A 13,641-nucleotide genomic window follows, 5' to 3' on the forward strand; every position below is an offset into this window, starting at 1 on the left:
CATCAAAGGACATAGCTAGCAAGATAAATAGAAAGCCCAGAGAGTAGAAGAGTTTCACTAGCCATACAACAAACAAGGGCCTCATATCTAAAATATACTTATAGCTCAAATAATTAAATTTCCCCAAAACAAATCCTCAAAGAAACAACCACCCCATTAACAAGTGTGCTAAAGACTTAAGAGAGAGGATTCTCTGAAGAGGAAATAAGAATGCCCAATAGATATATGAAGAAATGCTCAACATCTCTGGCCATAAAAGAAATGCAAATCAAAACAACGTTGAGATTTTACCTCACCCCAGTTAGAATGGCCATTATCATGAAATCTAATATCAGGTGCTGGCAGGGATGTGGCCAAAGGGAATTTTACTACACTGCTGATGGGAGTACCACCCTGGAAAGCAGTATGGAGGTTCTTCAGAAACTAAACATAGAGCTCCCCTGTGACCTAGCAATCCCACTCCTAGGCATTTACCCAAATGACCACAAACAAGGCCATACTAAAGCTACCAGCACAACCATGTTAATTGCAGCATTATTTACACTAGATAAGATGTGGAACCAACCCAAATGCCCCTCAGTAGATGAATGGATCAAGAAAATGTGGTATATTTACACAATAGTGTTCTATTCTTCCATCAGAAAGAATGACATTGCCTCTTTTGTAATGAAATGCATAGACCTGGAAAAAATTATATTAAACGAAGTAAGCCAGACCTAAAGAAAAGTAGGCTGCATGGTTTCCCTTACTTGTAATAACTAGAATATGTCTATGATATTCTTAACAGGGGGATCTCAATAACCCAATTTCTCAGTGCATAGCACCATATATAATGAAGCGTGTCAACATTAACTCCAAGAATTGGAAACAAGAGGTTCTTATTATGTCCTGTATGTAGTTATTTATTTTTTTCCTCTCTTAGTTTTCTGTACCTTGTGCCTTGTGTCTAAGTTTATTCAATCTGTAGAAGGGAAAGGGAATCACAGAAACAGCAGGAAAAAGGATGAACTAATGCAACATTGATATTCACCTGACACTAGGTTGGAAATGAACTTTACAATTTGGGGGGAGGTATGTAGGGAGGGGTAAGTGGGAGAAAAGGAAGGATGGGGTCACAGTATTTGAAAAGAAATGTACTCATTACCTTACTTATGTAACTGTAACCCCTCTGTTCATCACCTTTTCAATAAAGATTAAAAAGAGAGCCAGTACCAGCACTAAAAATTAAATAAATACATAAATGAAAGAATATTTCCTATTTATAACAATATAACTATTCAAGTAACCCAACTATCCATTAACAAGGGAATGACCAATCAAACTGTGGTAGTATTTATAATGAATATGATTCCTCAATAAGAAAGAATGAACTGACACAATAGGAGTGAATCTCAGACACTTTATACTGGGTGAAAGAAGCCAGACACAAGAGTGTATGATTCCATGTATATAAATCCACATAGACAAAAGAATATTTTTGCTTCTGACACTAGGTGAAGGCAGTGCTCTGTATATTGATAGGTCAGAAATCAGTGGGCACTTAGTAGTAGTGTGTTTTGTTGTATATATTTTACCTTGATTAAACATACAGTTAAATTTGTCTCCTTTTTTCCTAATCTTATTCCCAAAAGTTTCCCAATGGTAAATATTGTTTATAGACGGTATGAAGTTTCCAGAATTTTCCAGTTACATGTGTGTATATTTAAAATTTTAACATTAATAAGGACAGTATGTGTTATTCTGCTACCTGTTTTCTTTTTCAGTTAGCTACCTGTCTTGAGGGCTTTACATTTTGCCTTAATCTTTTTAACTAGCTTGATTCCTTATTCTAAAGAAACTTACTATCTGTAGTCGTTTCATTTCTGGTGGACAATTGAACAGTTTTCACATTTTCTCTCCTATAGTTATAATGAAAATGGTTTCATTATACATGTGTGCACATGTGTGTAGGCTTCTTTCCTGTATAACAAAGGTTGGCCTGGGAAAAGGTTATGTACCATGTGGTGGCTACAGCCAAACTGACTTCCTAAACTCCTTTTGTGAATTACCCATCCTGACCACATAGGAGAGTATTGTCAGTCTTCTAAAATGTTTGAGAGTACCTAGTACAAAGAAGCATATCCTTTCTGCTGAGATTTTAAAAGAAGTTTTTATATTCTCCTGTATATACAAATACACATATGCCTTACAGGGACACGGGTATCCAACTACTCCCCAGCTATGTCAATCTGGACGCTTGACTTGTTCTCACCAGCTAGTTAACAAACACTCGGATTCTATTTTGACAGTGTATTCTAATAAAAATAGCAGAATTCTATTCTCGTTAAATATAGTGGCCTTTGTGGGCCACCGTTGCAAATTAATACCTTTTACAATTTTTTGTTTATTTTCCTTAACAGCTGCTGAATTTTGAAAAGCAATGTGACTTGCTTTATGAAATTGCTTTTTGAAACTGGTTAAGTTGAATATTGAAAACTGACCTTACCATTTTATTTTCTACCTACTTTCTCCCCATGATTAATTATATTACTTAATTTATACTTTGGAGGCATTTTTATCTAATTGGCCCCATCCTAAGCAGTTTATCTCCAATGGCTGTTGTTCTTAAGTAAGTTTGAAACATGCTGAACACAGGCCTCCATTACAGCATCAGAACTTCAGTTCTCCATTTTTCAAAGCCTCATTTTAAACATAGGAAAGCTTTAAGGGACACATGAACTTAGAACTCAACCTTTTCTTTTCAGACTGAAAGAATACTGTAGTATCCCTGAAAGTCAAGAATGTTGAGACTGCTCTGAGAACTTTGCCAGAGTTGTTTATGCAAATGATGTTTGTAATCATAATCTACTTTAGTTATCACTGGGGGTGAAAACATTTAGCATTTGGTTCTACTTAATGGTATAGGCAATCTCACTACTTTCAGTGACCTCTCCATCACATATCCTATTTGAGAGTAATTGGAAAAATGTGCCCTGGGTCCATATGAGCTTTACATATACCGTCCTTGTTCTATTAGGAGTCGAGAGTCATTCCTGATACCTTTGGAGTAATGAAAAGTTACTTTTCTAAAAGTAAACCTGAATTTAGACTTTAGTTGGCAGTGTTTTTTTTTCTGTGTGTGTGTGTGTGTGTGTGTGTGTGTGTGTGTGTGTGTGTGTGTGTGTGTGTGTGTGTGTGTGTGTGTGTGTGTGAAAATACCATACAGAGGAGTTACAATTACATGGGCAAGATAGTGAGTATGTTTCTTATCAAGCATTGTTGCCTCCTCCTTTGTTTCCCCTTTCCATCCCTTCCCATCTCCACCCCCCATCCTCCATATCCCCTCCACCCCCCCACTCCACCAAAGTTGTAAAGTTTGTTTTTGGACATAACATCTTGTACATCTCATTGTTGTAATGGGTCCACCTGTAACCCTATTTAAACAGTTTGTTTTTTCCCTTCCCCTCCACAAATTATATCAGCATCAAATACAGTGAAAGCAGGGCTTATACACTGGGGGGAAGTACATACAAAGCAACAAAGAAATCATCTTATAAGTATGTTGGAAACAATCTCAAGAAAAAAAATTGAATCCTTATCTTGGGGTTCATTTCACCTTACATCAACTTGTCTAACAGTTTCTGTTTGTCTCAGACATATACCAGTTATGTAAGTATGTTACTGATGGATTAAAAAACTGGAAAATAGACAAAATTGTCCAATCTAAGCAATGATGATATGGTTATTCAATTTTGCCCATAATTTTCTAAGTCCCAGAATACTTAAATGTTTTATGACTGGAAACAGTCAGAAGGAGCCCAAGTGTTGAGAGCCTTTTAATTATCAGGGTCCCAAATAGCAAATTATTCTGCTTATTCAATCATTACCTTGAACTTTATTTTGTTGGTTGGTAGAAATAGGAAAGCACATGATTCCATGAAAATGAGAAAATAGGAGTTCCTCATGGAAAGCTGTTTTATTTGCTTTTTGACTTTCAATTTGGCATGCTTGCTGTTTATCATTTAGTTCTCATATTGTTTATATTTCTCAGGGTGCTTTTCCTGGGGCTCAGTCACAGTGGCTGATGCCGCAGGGCTGCTCAGAGGGGCCAAAAGAATTAGAATGGACCCTTTTCTAATGGGGTGTGCTCCTCAGCCTCCTTTTTGGAGTTGCTGCTACCGAGCCCCTGCACTGCCCATGTGTTAGATTAGATTTATAACAGCTGCTGTGGACATGGTTGCCTAAATCTGTGGAATGTTTTGCTAAACGCTGCTGTTAAATAGTCCACATTAAGCCTGTAACTCCTGTTTTTTATTTTAACCCGTCCTTTATCCTTAGTCCTTTACTCTCTGATCACTTTATGATTTTGCACTTTGACATCCTATAGATTCATTAAGAACTTTTACTCTAAATACTGGGGGCTTGATTTAACTCTGTGATTTGCCAAACCGTTATTCTGTTTGAACTAAGTGTTGACAATGTATTTGATTGGAGCTTTGTAATTGTTATTTTTAAATCCAAGAACATGATCCAAAGGAATAATAATAATTAGTACAGCCACCACTTAGAAGAAAATAAATGTCCCTTTAGGAACCACAGGGCTCTATGTAGGTAGGCTCTTGGCCTACCTACATTTGTGGTTCTATCTCTTACCCCACTTGCATTAAACCTATGGCAGCCTTTTATTTTGCTGAAGTAGCCAGCACCTTCCCTGCCTTGGGAATTACATGTAGTTTTTGCTCTCTCTGGGACATTCCTCCACTTGCATTTCTTCTGATTAGTTCCTCTGGGTCTCAACCTAGGAAGGCCTTCCTTGGCCTCCGTGTCTAAAGCCATTTCCACCTATCCCACCACTTCTCCACACGTGCATCTCTTCATCTCCCATGGAATGCTGTTAATTTCCTTCAACATTAATTGAGTTCCTTGGCACTTGTCTTGTGTTCCCACTGGACTCTATGCTTCAAGACAAAGAAGACTATACCTGTCTCATTCACAACTGAACCCAATACCGTCCTAACACTTGACATTCGGTGGGATGTTGATATATACTTGTTGGTGAGTGGAATATTTTGAGGTCCCCATGTTTTCCTGAGCCCATGTCAAGATAGTCTATGCTTAGTACTTCTTAAATCAGTTGTGACAATATATGCTTTATCCAGTGGTGGAATGTAATCAAGCTATGCTGGCTTTCCTCAGGCATATGAAAGATCAGAATAAGAAGGTGGCCAACCTCAAGCACAATCAACAGCTGGAAAAGAAGAAGAATGCCCAGCTGTTGGAAGAAGTCCGCAGGCGAGAAGATAGCATGGCTGACAATTCACAGCATTTGCAGGTGAGCGAGGTTCACCTTCTTAATCCCTAAGTAATTGGACATTAGCTCTCCAAAATTTGCCATTGCTGCAAGAAGGTATCAACAGAAAGGGTGGATTTAACTTTTCCCTGAGTTTAACAAAGGAAAGTAAAGGGAGTAAACATAGGCCTTCTTGAGCATGAAAGCATTTTATTTTAAATGGTGCCAAAGAGAAGCTGATTGTGGCAGTGCCTAGAAATGCCAAACAGTTTCTTGGTTCCTATACCTCACCTTAAAAGGTAAGAGTTACAATTCTATAGTTGGCAAAAAGCTTAACACACATAAATATCATCCTTTTTAATTTATATTGAAATTGTTTGGGGTGCATAGAAGAGAAATGCTTGTGCATTATCACAAAAGGTATTTGGGAAAGTATTTCTTCTGATTTCAGACAGTTTACAAAATTTTGTTCAAAATTCTGAGCCTCTGAGTCAGATCATTATTCTTTCTTTTCATGACCATAGTTATCTCTCAATGACATCTCCTGCTGTCTCTCAGAAACCAAATGAATGACTAAAACACCAGTTTTCCTCATTAAACATTTGTATTTTTGGCAAAGGCACTCTCCCCATTTGCTCAATAAAACATTCATGCTAAAGCAGGGCATTTACTTTGAAGTTCCTTTATTTATTCCAGTGTGCCTTTAAACAGATAATTTTAAGTTCAACTTGGATGAAGTTCATATTAAATTTTGCTTATTAGCTAGTGTCTTTCTCTGGTTATATATTAGGTTTCCTCCTTGGAGATATAAGTAGTTAGATAATTTCAGTATGTACCCATAGTACATCTTTTTAATTGACCAAAAGAGAACAAAATAATTATTGCAGAGTAGGAAATACAAGGCAAGCACATTGCACAGAAGATTCTGGACGGAAGCTACTCCGTTCCTGTTGGTTTCTTTTTCTTCTGTACCTTCAACATGCCTTTTGATTCTGTCTGCAAAGCTCCCTTTACATAGGTGATTGATTTGGAGTTTTCAGTGAATAACACAATTGTAAAATCAGATCTTATACAGAGTCTGGACCTCCACAGCAAGTAGTATAACTTTGTCAAGTTCCTTATTTCCCCAATGTGGTGGTCAAATCATGTCCAGGGTTTGGAGTCTTAATTCTCCATCCATCACAGACCTTAGATTTATGCTAACAATAGCAATAATAATCACAGATTTGCAGAACAGAGGGTTTTTTTCCAGAAGTATATTTCTCTTTATTCTTTGTAACAGTGTTGGTGATTTTACATTTGATACAAGTAGAGTCTCAGAAAGATTATGGAGTGTGATCCTAATAAAGGTGGAGATAGACTTGACTACAGGCCTTATATTTAAGAAACTTATGTGTAACAAGACATGCTTGATACCACTCATTGAATGTTTCAATATGGTGGGCACTGTACTATACCTACCATGGAATGGTTGTTATCTCCAGAGCTCTCCTGAGCTAGTTAGGACTACATGCACATGAAAGGACAGTATCTCAATCTGACCCATGCAAAAAAGAAAGAAAAAAGGAAAGGAAAAAAATATCTGTAGATTAAAGTAACTACTTTAATCTAACAGTGATACCAGGGATTCATTTCCTACCTGCAGGGATACTGTTTTCTTTGTTTCCTGGGTTTTCAGAAAAGCTGTTTACAAATGGTAGTTTCCAGGAGAGGACAGTGGCTTTACATAGTAGTTCTGACAAATATTCAAGAATCAAATGTATTCATTGGTCATACTATGCAATCATGAAGCCCCTGGGAAGGTATCAGCCTCACTTACATCTCATGGACTGAGTATGAACAGGTGATATCCCACAAGAAAGAAATCTGGAGGGGTTATGGAAAGATACAGCTATTGCATGGGATAGATGCACTAATATACACTATTTGCTATAAAAGAAGGAGGCTCTGAGAGATTGACCAACTTGCCCAATATTACTTAACTGGCAGGTAGCAGGACTTCAGCCTGGCTCTGTCTATCACTTAGGTAATGAGAGTACTGAAGGATTAAAAGTGTGGGTAATCTGTGGATGGCAGAGACTTGTCACAGAGCAGGTAGATTCTGAACTCATTTTGCTAAAGGGCCATAAGGATGGTCCTTCAGGTGATAAAATTGTTAGAAAAGGAACAGAGGTTAGTAGAGAAAGGTAAAGTCAGGGCAAAAAGCATTAAAGCAAGTGATTATTGTAGCAGTCTTCAGTGAGGTAAATGTTGTTATCTTTGTTTAACTGACTCCAGACTCCAGTGCCTGGTTTTCATTACAAAAGCTTCAAATTTTACTAATCAAGCATCCTTGAGAAGATTACTTACCCTCCTTAAGCCTCAGTTTCCTTATATGTTAAGCAGGAATGATAATTGACATACTAGAGTTGTTGTGAGGCTAAAAAGTCAATATACATAAGGAATTTAGAATTTAGACTATGCTCAGAATAAGTGTTAATGATTAACTATTGACATAACAAAAGAAAAACAGTAAAAGGAACATTTACTGCCTCTTACATGGAGGATATTTACATAGCTATACTCTAATAATTCATCAAGCATCAATGTTTTTCTCTATTCTATATATAGCAACTTGTTTCCTAAAGACATATCTAATTATAGAAATTGATGTCTTGTTTTTGCCGGATGAACTTTCATATAGCAATATTTTCTTAGAGCCTTAATAACTACTTCAGACTTATTCATAAAAGATAGCACGATCTGGAATTGCTTAGCTGCATTCCTGACCACCCCAAATAAAGGATAACATTTGAAATGCAATAAAAAGTAGTCACAATTAATTTTGATGAAAATGTCTCTGATTAAGGTTAATCGAGTGTGAACCTCCTACTTGCCTGGACTTTTAAGCAGATGTTCTTGTATGCAGCAATTGCTGCCTTCTGAAAGTAGAACTTTCAGAGACCTTCAGTTTTTAATATTATATTTATTTTTAAACTATGTTCTGTTTATAAGTTAGTTGTTTAAATGCTGTAAGTATAGACCCTGACTTGATTTGGTTGTTTGAGTGGTAGCCATAGGTTTGACACTTGCTAAATTTGATTTATTGTACACTTGTGTTTTGTGATGATTGGATACTCTAGAGTCATGATTTTGCCTAACTAAATAAATATTATATCCAGAAAAGTTATCAAGGACTGCAACAATAATAACTATTGAATCAGGCTACAAAGGAGGGCTCAGAGATGAAGCTAGTTGATATGGAAATTGGAAACTGGTTCCTGAAAGGCGTGGAGGAGAGGTCAAGGGGAAGGGGAGAGAGAACACAATCATAATATCCAATGAATCTCTTACAAAACAAGGGGAGGGACTGGGTTAGGAGGGGTGAGGGAGAAAGATGAAAGGGATGATTTCAATCAAGATGCATTGTAGTTATAAACTGATTTGCTGAATGGTAATCTTATTGTGCATCCACTTAAAATGATAAAACTGTAATTTTTAATCATTGAAGACAACATTGAATATACAGTTATTTATTGTTTAAAAAGGCACACAATAGCAGTGGGGAAAAAAGTGAGTTGTCTTGGTCAAAACTAGACATTATACTAGGAAACATTTCACAAATCAGACTATATTTCCTAAATTAATGTTTTATTGCAAACCCTACTGCCTTCAAAGTCTAGGCTATTAAACATAAGGAATAGGTTTGTATGAATGGTTATGTTTAACTATTTAAAAATTTTTGTTAGAGACGTATCAGTTAGTAGTTGGCATGATATTCCATGTGACAACTACTGTAAAACATTCCCACTGTAAAACATTGTTCTCCCTGCTTTGCAGCTTGACTGAGTGGCTCAGCTTGCCCCAGGTGGGCTTGGCTTTGGTCCTTCATTACTGTATAACTGTGGGTGGTTAAACCAGCTCTATTTCACACATGTTATCCTGAGGATAGAGGCATCACTAACCAGGGAAACTCTCTTCATGATAGTAGCAGAGGCAGGAGAAAATAAAGGAAATCATGCCAATTGTTGTAAAACCTGACCTTGAACTGACACTGTGATTTCCTCTCCACTTCATTGGTCAAAACACAACACATGTCTATGTCAGGGAGTTCTCTCTACTCAAGTGGAAAACATTTTAAAGGGGGCAGATACAAGGAAGGGTAATGGATTGAGGCTAGTCATTAAAGAATTGAATTTATCTATTAAAAGTAAGTAAGTTTGGAAAATATTTCTTTTTTATAGGAAAAACAACATGATTATCATGAAAAATTTTTGCTCTAGTTGGCTTTAGTGTGTTGGTATAACTGAAATGAAGAACTGTAGGGAACTCACGTCCCGGCCTTACCTAGGAGCAACGGTCTTTAAGACTTAGGTGAACGTTGTTGTCAGTGGGTCCAGGTTTGTGGGATCTTCTGATTGTCCAAAGTAAGTCATAAGTCATACATGGTAAATTTTTCTGTGATACCTGAGGGTTTTAGAAAGTTGGTTCAATTTGTTAAACACTGTATAGAAACAATGAAGCACATCTGTGTGCAAATTGTGCATTGACTTATTTATGGTCTGTTGCACATTTGTTTCTGGTGAGTTCTCATGGTATTTTTAATGAAGACTCTTAGCTCAACCTGACACATTGAAGAGAGACATAGCTTCATATTAGTCTAGTCTTCATTTGTCTGAAAATACCTCGCATTACTGTTTTTCAAAGATCACCCATGAACTAAAGGAACATAGTATATTGTCAATTAAATAACTTATCCACCGCCGCCTCCTCCTCCTCCTCCTTCTCCTTCCCCTCCTCACCCTCTTCTCTCCTCCTCCTGCTTCTCTTCCTCCTCCCCTCCTTCTTCTTCTTCTTCTTCTTCTTCTTCTTCTTCTTCTTCTTCTTCTTCTTCTTCTTCTTCTTCTTCTTCTTCTTCTTCTTCTTCTTCTTCTTCTTCTTCTTCCTCTTCTTCCTCTTCTTCCTCTTCTTCCTCTTCTTCCTCTTCTTCCTCTTCTTCCTCTTCTTCCTCTTCTTCTTCTTCTTCTTCTTCTTCTTCTTCTTCTTCTTCTTCTTCTTCTTCTTCTTCTTCTTCTTCTTCTTCTTCTTCTCCTCCTCCCCTTCCTTCCTTTCTTCCTCCTTTTCCTCCTCCTCCTCCTCCTTCTTCTCCCCTTCCTTTCTTCCTCCTCCTCCTTCTCCTCTTCTTCCTCTTTCTCCTCCTCCCTTTTCCTTCTTCTCCTTCTTTTACTTTTTTGGGAGGAGACAGTACTAGAGCTTGAACTCAGGACCTCATACTCTTGTTTAGCTTTTCAGATCAGGGATGGTGCTCTCCACTTGAGCTATACCTCTACTACAAGCTTTTGCTGGTTAATTGGAGATGAGTTTCATGGACTTTCCTGTTTGGGTTGGCTTTGAATTGAGATGCTCAGATCTAAGCCTCCTGAGCAGTTAGAATTGCAGGCATGAGCCTCAGTACTTACCTTCATTTAACTTCTTTAATTTTTTTTCCCTTTTTTCTTGAGTATAGGCAAGGAGAAAAGGAAGGGAATAATAAAGGTCCATAGAGTTAGCTGGTTGCTAGTGGCTTATACTGTGGTTCGAAGCCAGCCTGGGTAGGAAATTCCATGAGAGTCTTATCTCTAATTAACCACCAAAAATCTGAAATGGAGTTGTGGCTCAAGTAGTTAAGCACCAATCTTCAACAAAACTCTGCTTAGGCACTGAGTTCAAGTCCCAGTATCAGCATTAAAAAACAAAACAAAAAAAATCCCCAGTACCAAAAAAGAAAAGACAAAAAAATACAGTTAAAAAAAAGATCTCCAGAATTAAATGATTTATAGCTCAAATACTAGTCCCTCTCATTAGTAAAGCACCTTGAGTAAGCTAGAGAACCTCTGTGTCCCTTGCTTTTCTCATCTGTGAGTAGTTTATAATACCTGACTCCCTGGATGTGTTAAGTAGGACAAGCTTTGGGAAAGAGCCTAGTATCACCCCTGACTTATGTGGAATTCAGTTACTAGAGCTTTTGTTTTTCCTGGGGAGACTGTTAATGAGCTTTTAACAGTAGAAAATAGTGACCATTGGGAGTATCACACAACAAATCCTTTGCAACTATTTTACACTGATGAGCAATACAGATATAGAGCACATCCTAGTAAATGGAACTTTTCAGAGGAGCATGACAAAAACATTTGGGGAAACATTTTTAAAGCTAATGTTGAGTTGTATGTGAAAGGACAATGTGAAAGCTTGTGATTTTCTCTTCTGATTCTATGGAACCTTTTTTCAGGACACAGTTTACGGAGCAGGGTATTTATGTCTAGCCTTGTGGCTTTGGACTTCTGTGTGTCCTGTCAGAGTCCACATGGAGATTTTTCAACAAGGTAACTTTGCAGAGGTTCACACTAAATCAGCATTACCAGAGTAGGATGCCTTCATTCTCTCTACCTCTCACTATTTCTTGGTGAGCAATATACCTCTTTTTAAATGTCAGTGGACATCTTTGTAAATTTTGACTGCATTTTCCATTGTGCAGCTTATTGAGTTAATGAACTAAAATTCTGAGAAATGCACAAGCCAGTATTTTATACTCCTTTTCTGTTGTATGTTTGCAGAATTCTCTTCAATTATTGCCTGAAAACTAAGGTCTGTTCTTGTGTGCTTCCGTTTCCAAATTATAGGTTCCCAGGGAACTGTAAAGTTTCTTCTCTGCCAGTGGTTAAACCTCAGTATGATCAGTTTAAAAAGAAAATGAATGTTCCTATTTATTCTTGTCCTTTTCGTACGGTTCTAAAAAAAACTAAAGAAACAAATAGATTACAAATAAAATAAAAAAGAACTTTATTGTTTTCATTTGTGAAATCCTGTGCATATTATTATTTTTCAAGGGGACAGTTTTAACTTTGCTTTTCCAATAGAGTTGGAATCAGCTAATAGACGAAGTATGACAAACACCATAAAATTCCAAGATACATATCTTTCAGGAAAATATATATTTCATTATGAAGTTCCCAAGGATCATGAAGTTGTTGCTATATATATATACATATATATGTATGTATATATATATATATATATATATATATATATCTTAAGTAGCAATTTTTTAAGCCTCCTATCTATATGTTCATCTCTTTGTCACTGAGTTAAGCTCATTTCTCTTTCAATTCCCTGAGCTTAAAATCATTACTCTTAGTGTGATCTATGTTTATGTGTTATGGTACACTTACCTAAGTACTGCCATTAGATGAAATCTGACCAGCAGAGTTCAGAGATTCATCATTGTCAAAACACATTTATTTATTGAGTTCTTAGTTTTTCATGGCTGTTTGGTAGGTATGGTGTGAGGTGATTTAGGAAGATTCCATTTCAGCCATCATTTTCAAAATATGGAAGGATGAGAAAGGTCATCCTAACACAAAGAAAACCTACATCTGTTCCAACTTGCATTAGAATTTAACATCATAATTTTTTTCATGGTGAGGCATTTTATTGGTTTGCTTCGCAGTTTCTATATTGAGGCTTAGAATTTAGGAGGGTCCATTGTAGCTAAATCCCATCATGTTGCTGAATTATAAACTGAAATTCATCCAACATCTCCAGACTCCATTCATTGATTCAAGATGAAAAGAAATAGTTGAGTATTTCTGAGTCTGAAGAGGCCCTAGGGTGCTGATGAATAGGACTGAGGGTTAGTACAGAAGGCCTTTCTTTCCTTGGGGATTTATTTTGACATTTGTTTTGCTTTCACACTATAATCCCCCCCACGTGCCCAAAATGGCTTTTGTTGTCCTAGGTCCCTAGAGGTAGTCTCCGAAAACCTTATTGATAATCATTTTCTGGTAGCCTTGAGTTGAAATCGTTGCTCTGTAGTAATTCATAGACTGCCAGGGGTAAAGGACATCCTGTGCAGTATATTTGGGAGCTACCCATTTGCTAGAAAATTCCAAGGAATCTAGTGAAATCATGTAAATACAAGTGTTGTACTGGAGTTTTTCGGGTTTTCTTTCTTCCCAGTAAAGTATGACTTGTTTTTCCAAATGTTCAGTGACTTGCATATTTCTTCTAAGAAATGTCTTCTGCTTTTTCCTGTGGATTTGTGACCTAATCCTCCACTTCATACAGCCCCTCTGTACAAACACAGTATATTTCCATGGAAAAGAGAGGTTTACCCTTAATCAAGTGTGGCCTAATCTACCTACTAAATTACCCCATGGAGACAGGGGAGGCTCATTATTCTTTGCTAAAGGGTTTTCAGGTTTCACTCCATTAGTGGCTCCTCAGCAGTTCTCAGAAAAGTGAATGTTTGTTTGCCAAAGGCTGAAGATCCTGCAGAATAAAACGCAACATACTTCTCAAATGAAATCATTGTTATTGGGGTGAGGGAATCTGGAATGACAAGGAGTTGGGGGTTG

The 13,641-nt window shown here is 37.1% G+C and overlaps 1 protein-coding gene across 18 annotated transcripts in view; it reads left to right on the top strand.

Annotated features, from left to right (window-relative positions):
- The window catches only part of Erc2 (ELKS/RAB6-interacting/CAST family member 2), a 1,008,017-nt gene that overhangs the window by 550,858 nt on the left and 443,518 nt on the right, over positions 1–13,641 (top strand). For all 18 annotated transcript variants that reach the window (XR_011371144.1, XR_011371143.1, XR_011371142.1 and 15 more), the window contains one exon: positions 5,176–5,311. Coding sequence is in view for 15 of the 18 variants with exons in the window: in XM_070018479.1 (XP_069874580.1) it covers positions 5,176–5,311 (136 nt within the window). In the remaining 3 variants the exon portion in view is untranslated. The remainder of the gene's footprint in view (positions 1–5,175; positions 5,312–13,641) is intronic.

This window comes from Dipodomys merriami, unplaced genomic scaffold (genome assembly GCF_024711535.1).
Source record: "Dipodomys merriami isolate MVZ:Mamm:240054 unplaced genomic scaffold, mDipMer1.0.p SCAF_13, whole genome shotgun sequence".
Lineage (NCBI taxonomy): Eukaryota > Metazoa > Chordata > Mammalia > Rodentia > Heteromyidae > Dipodomys > Dipodomys merriami.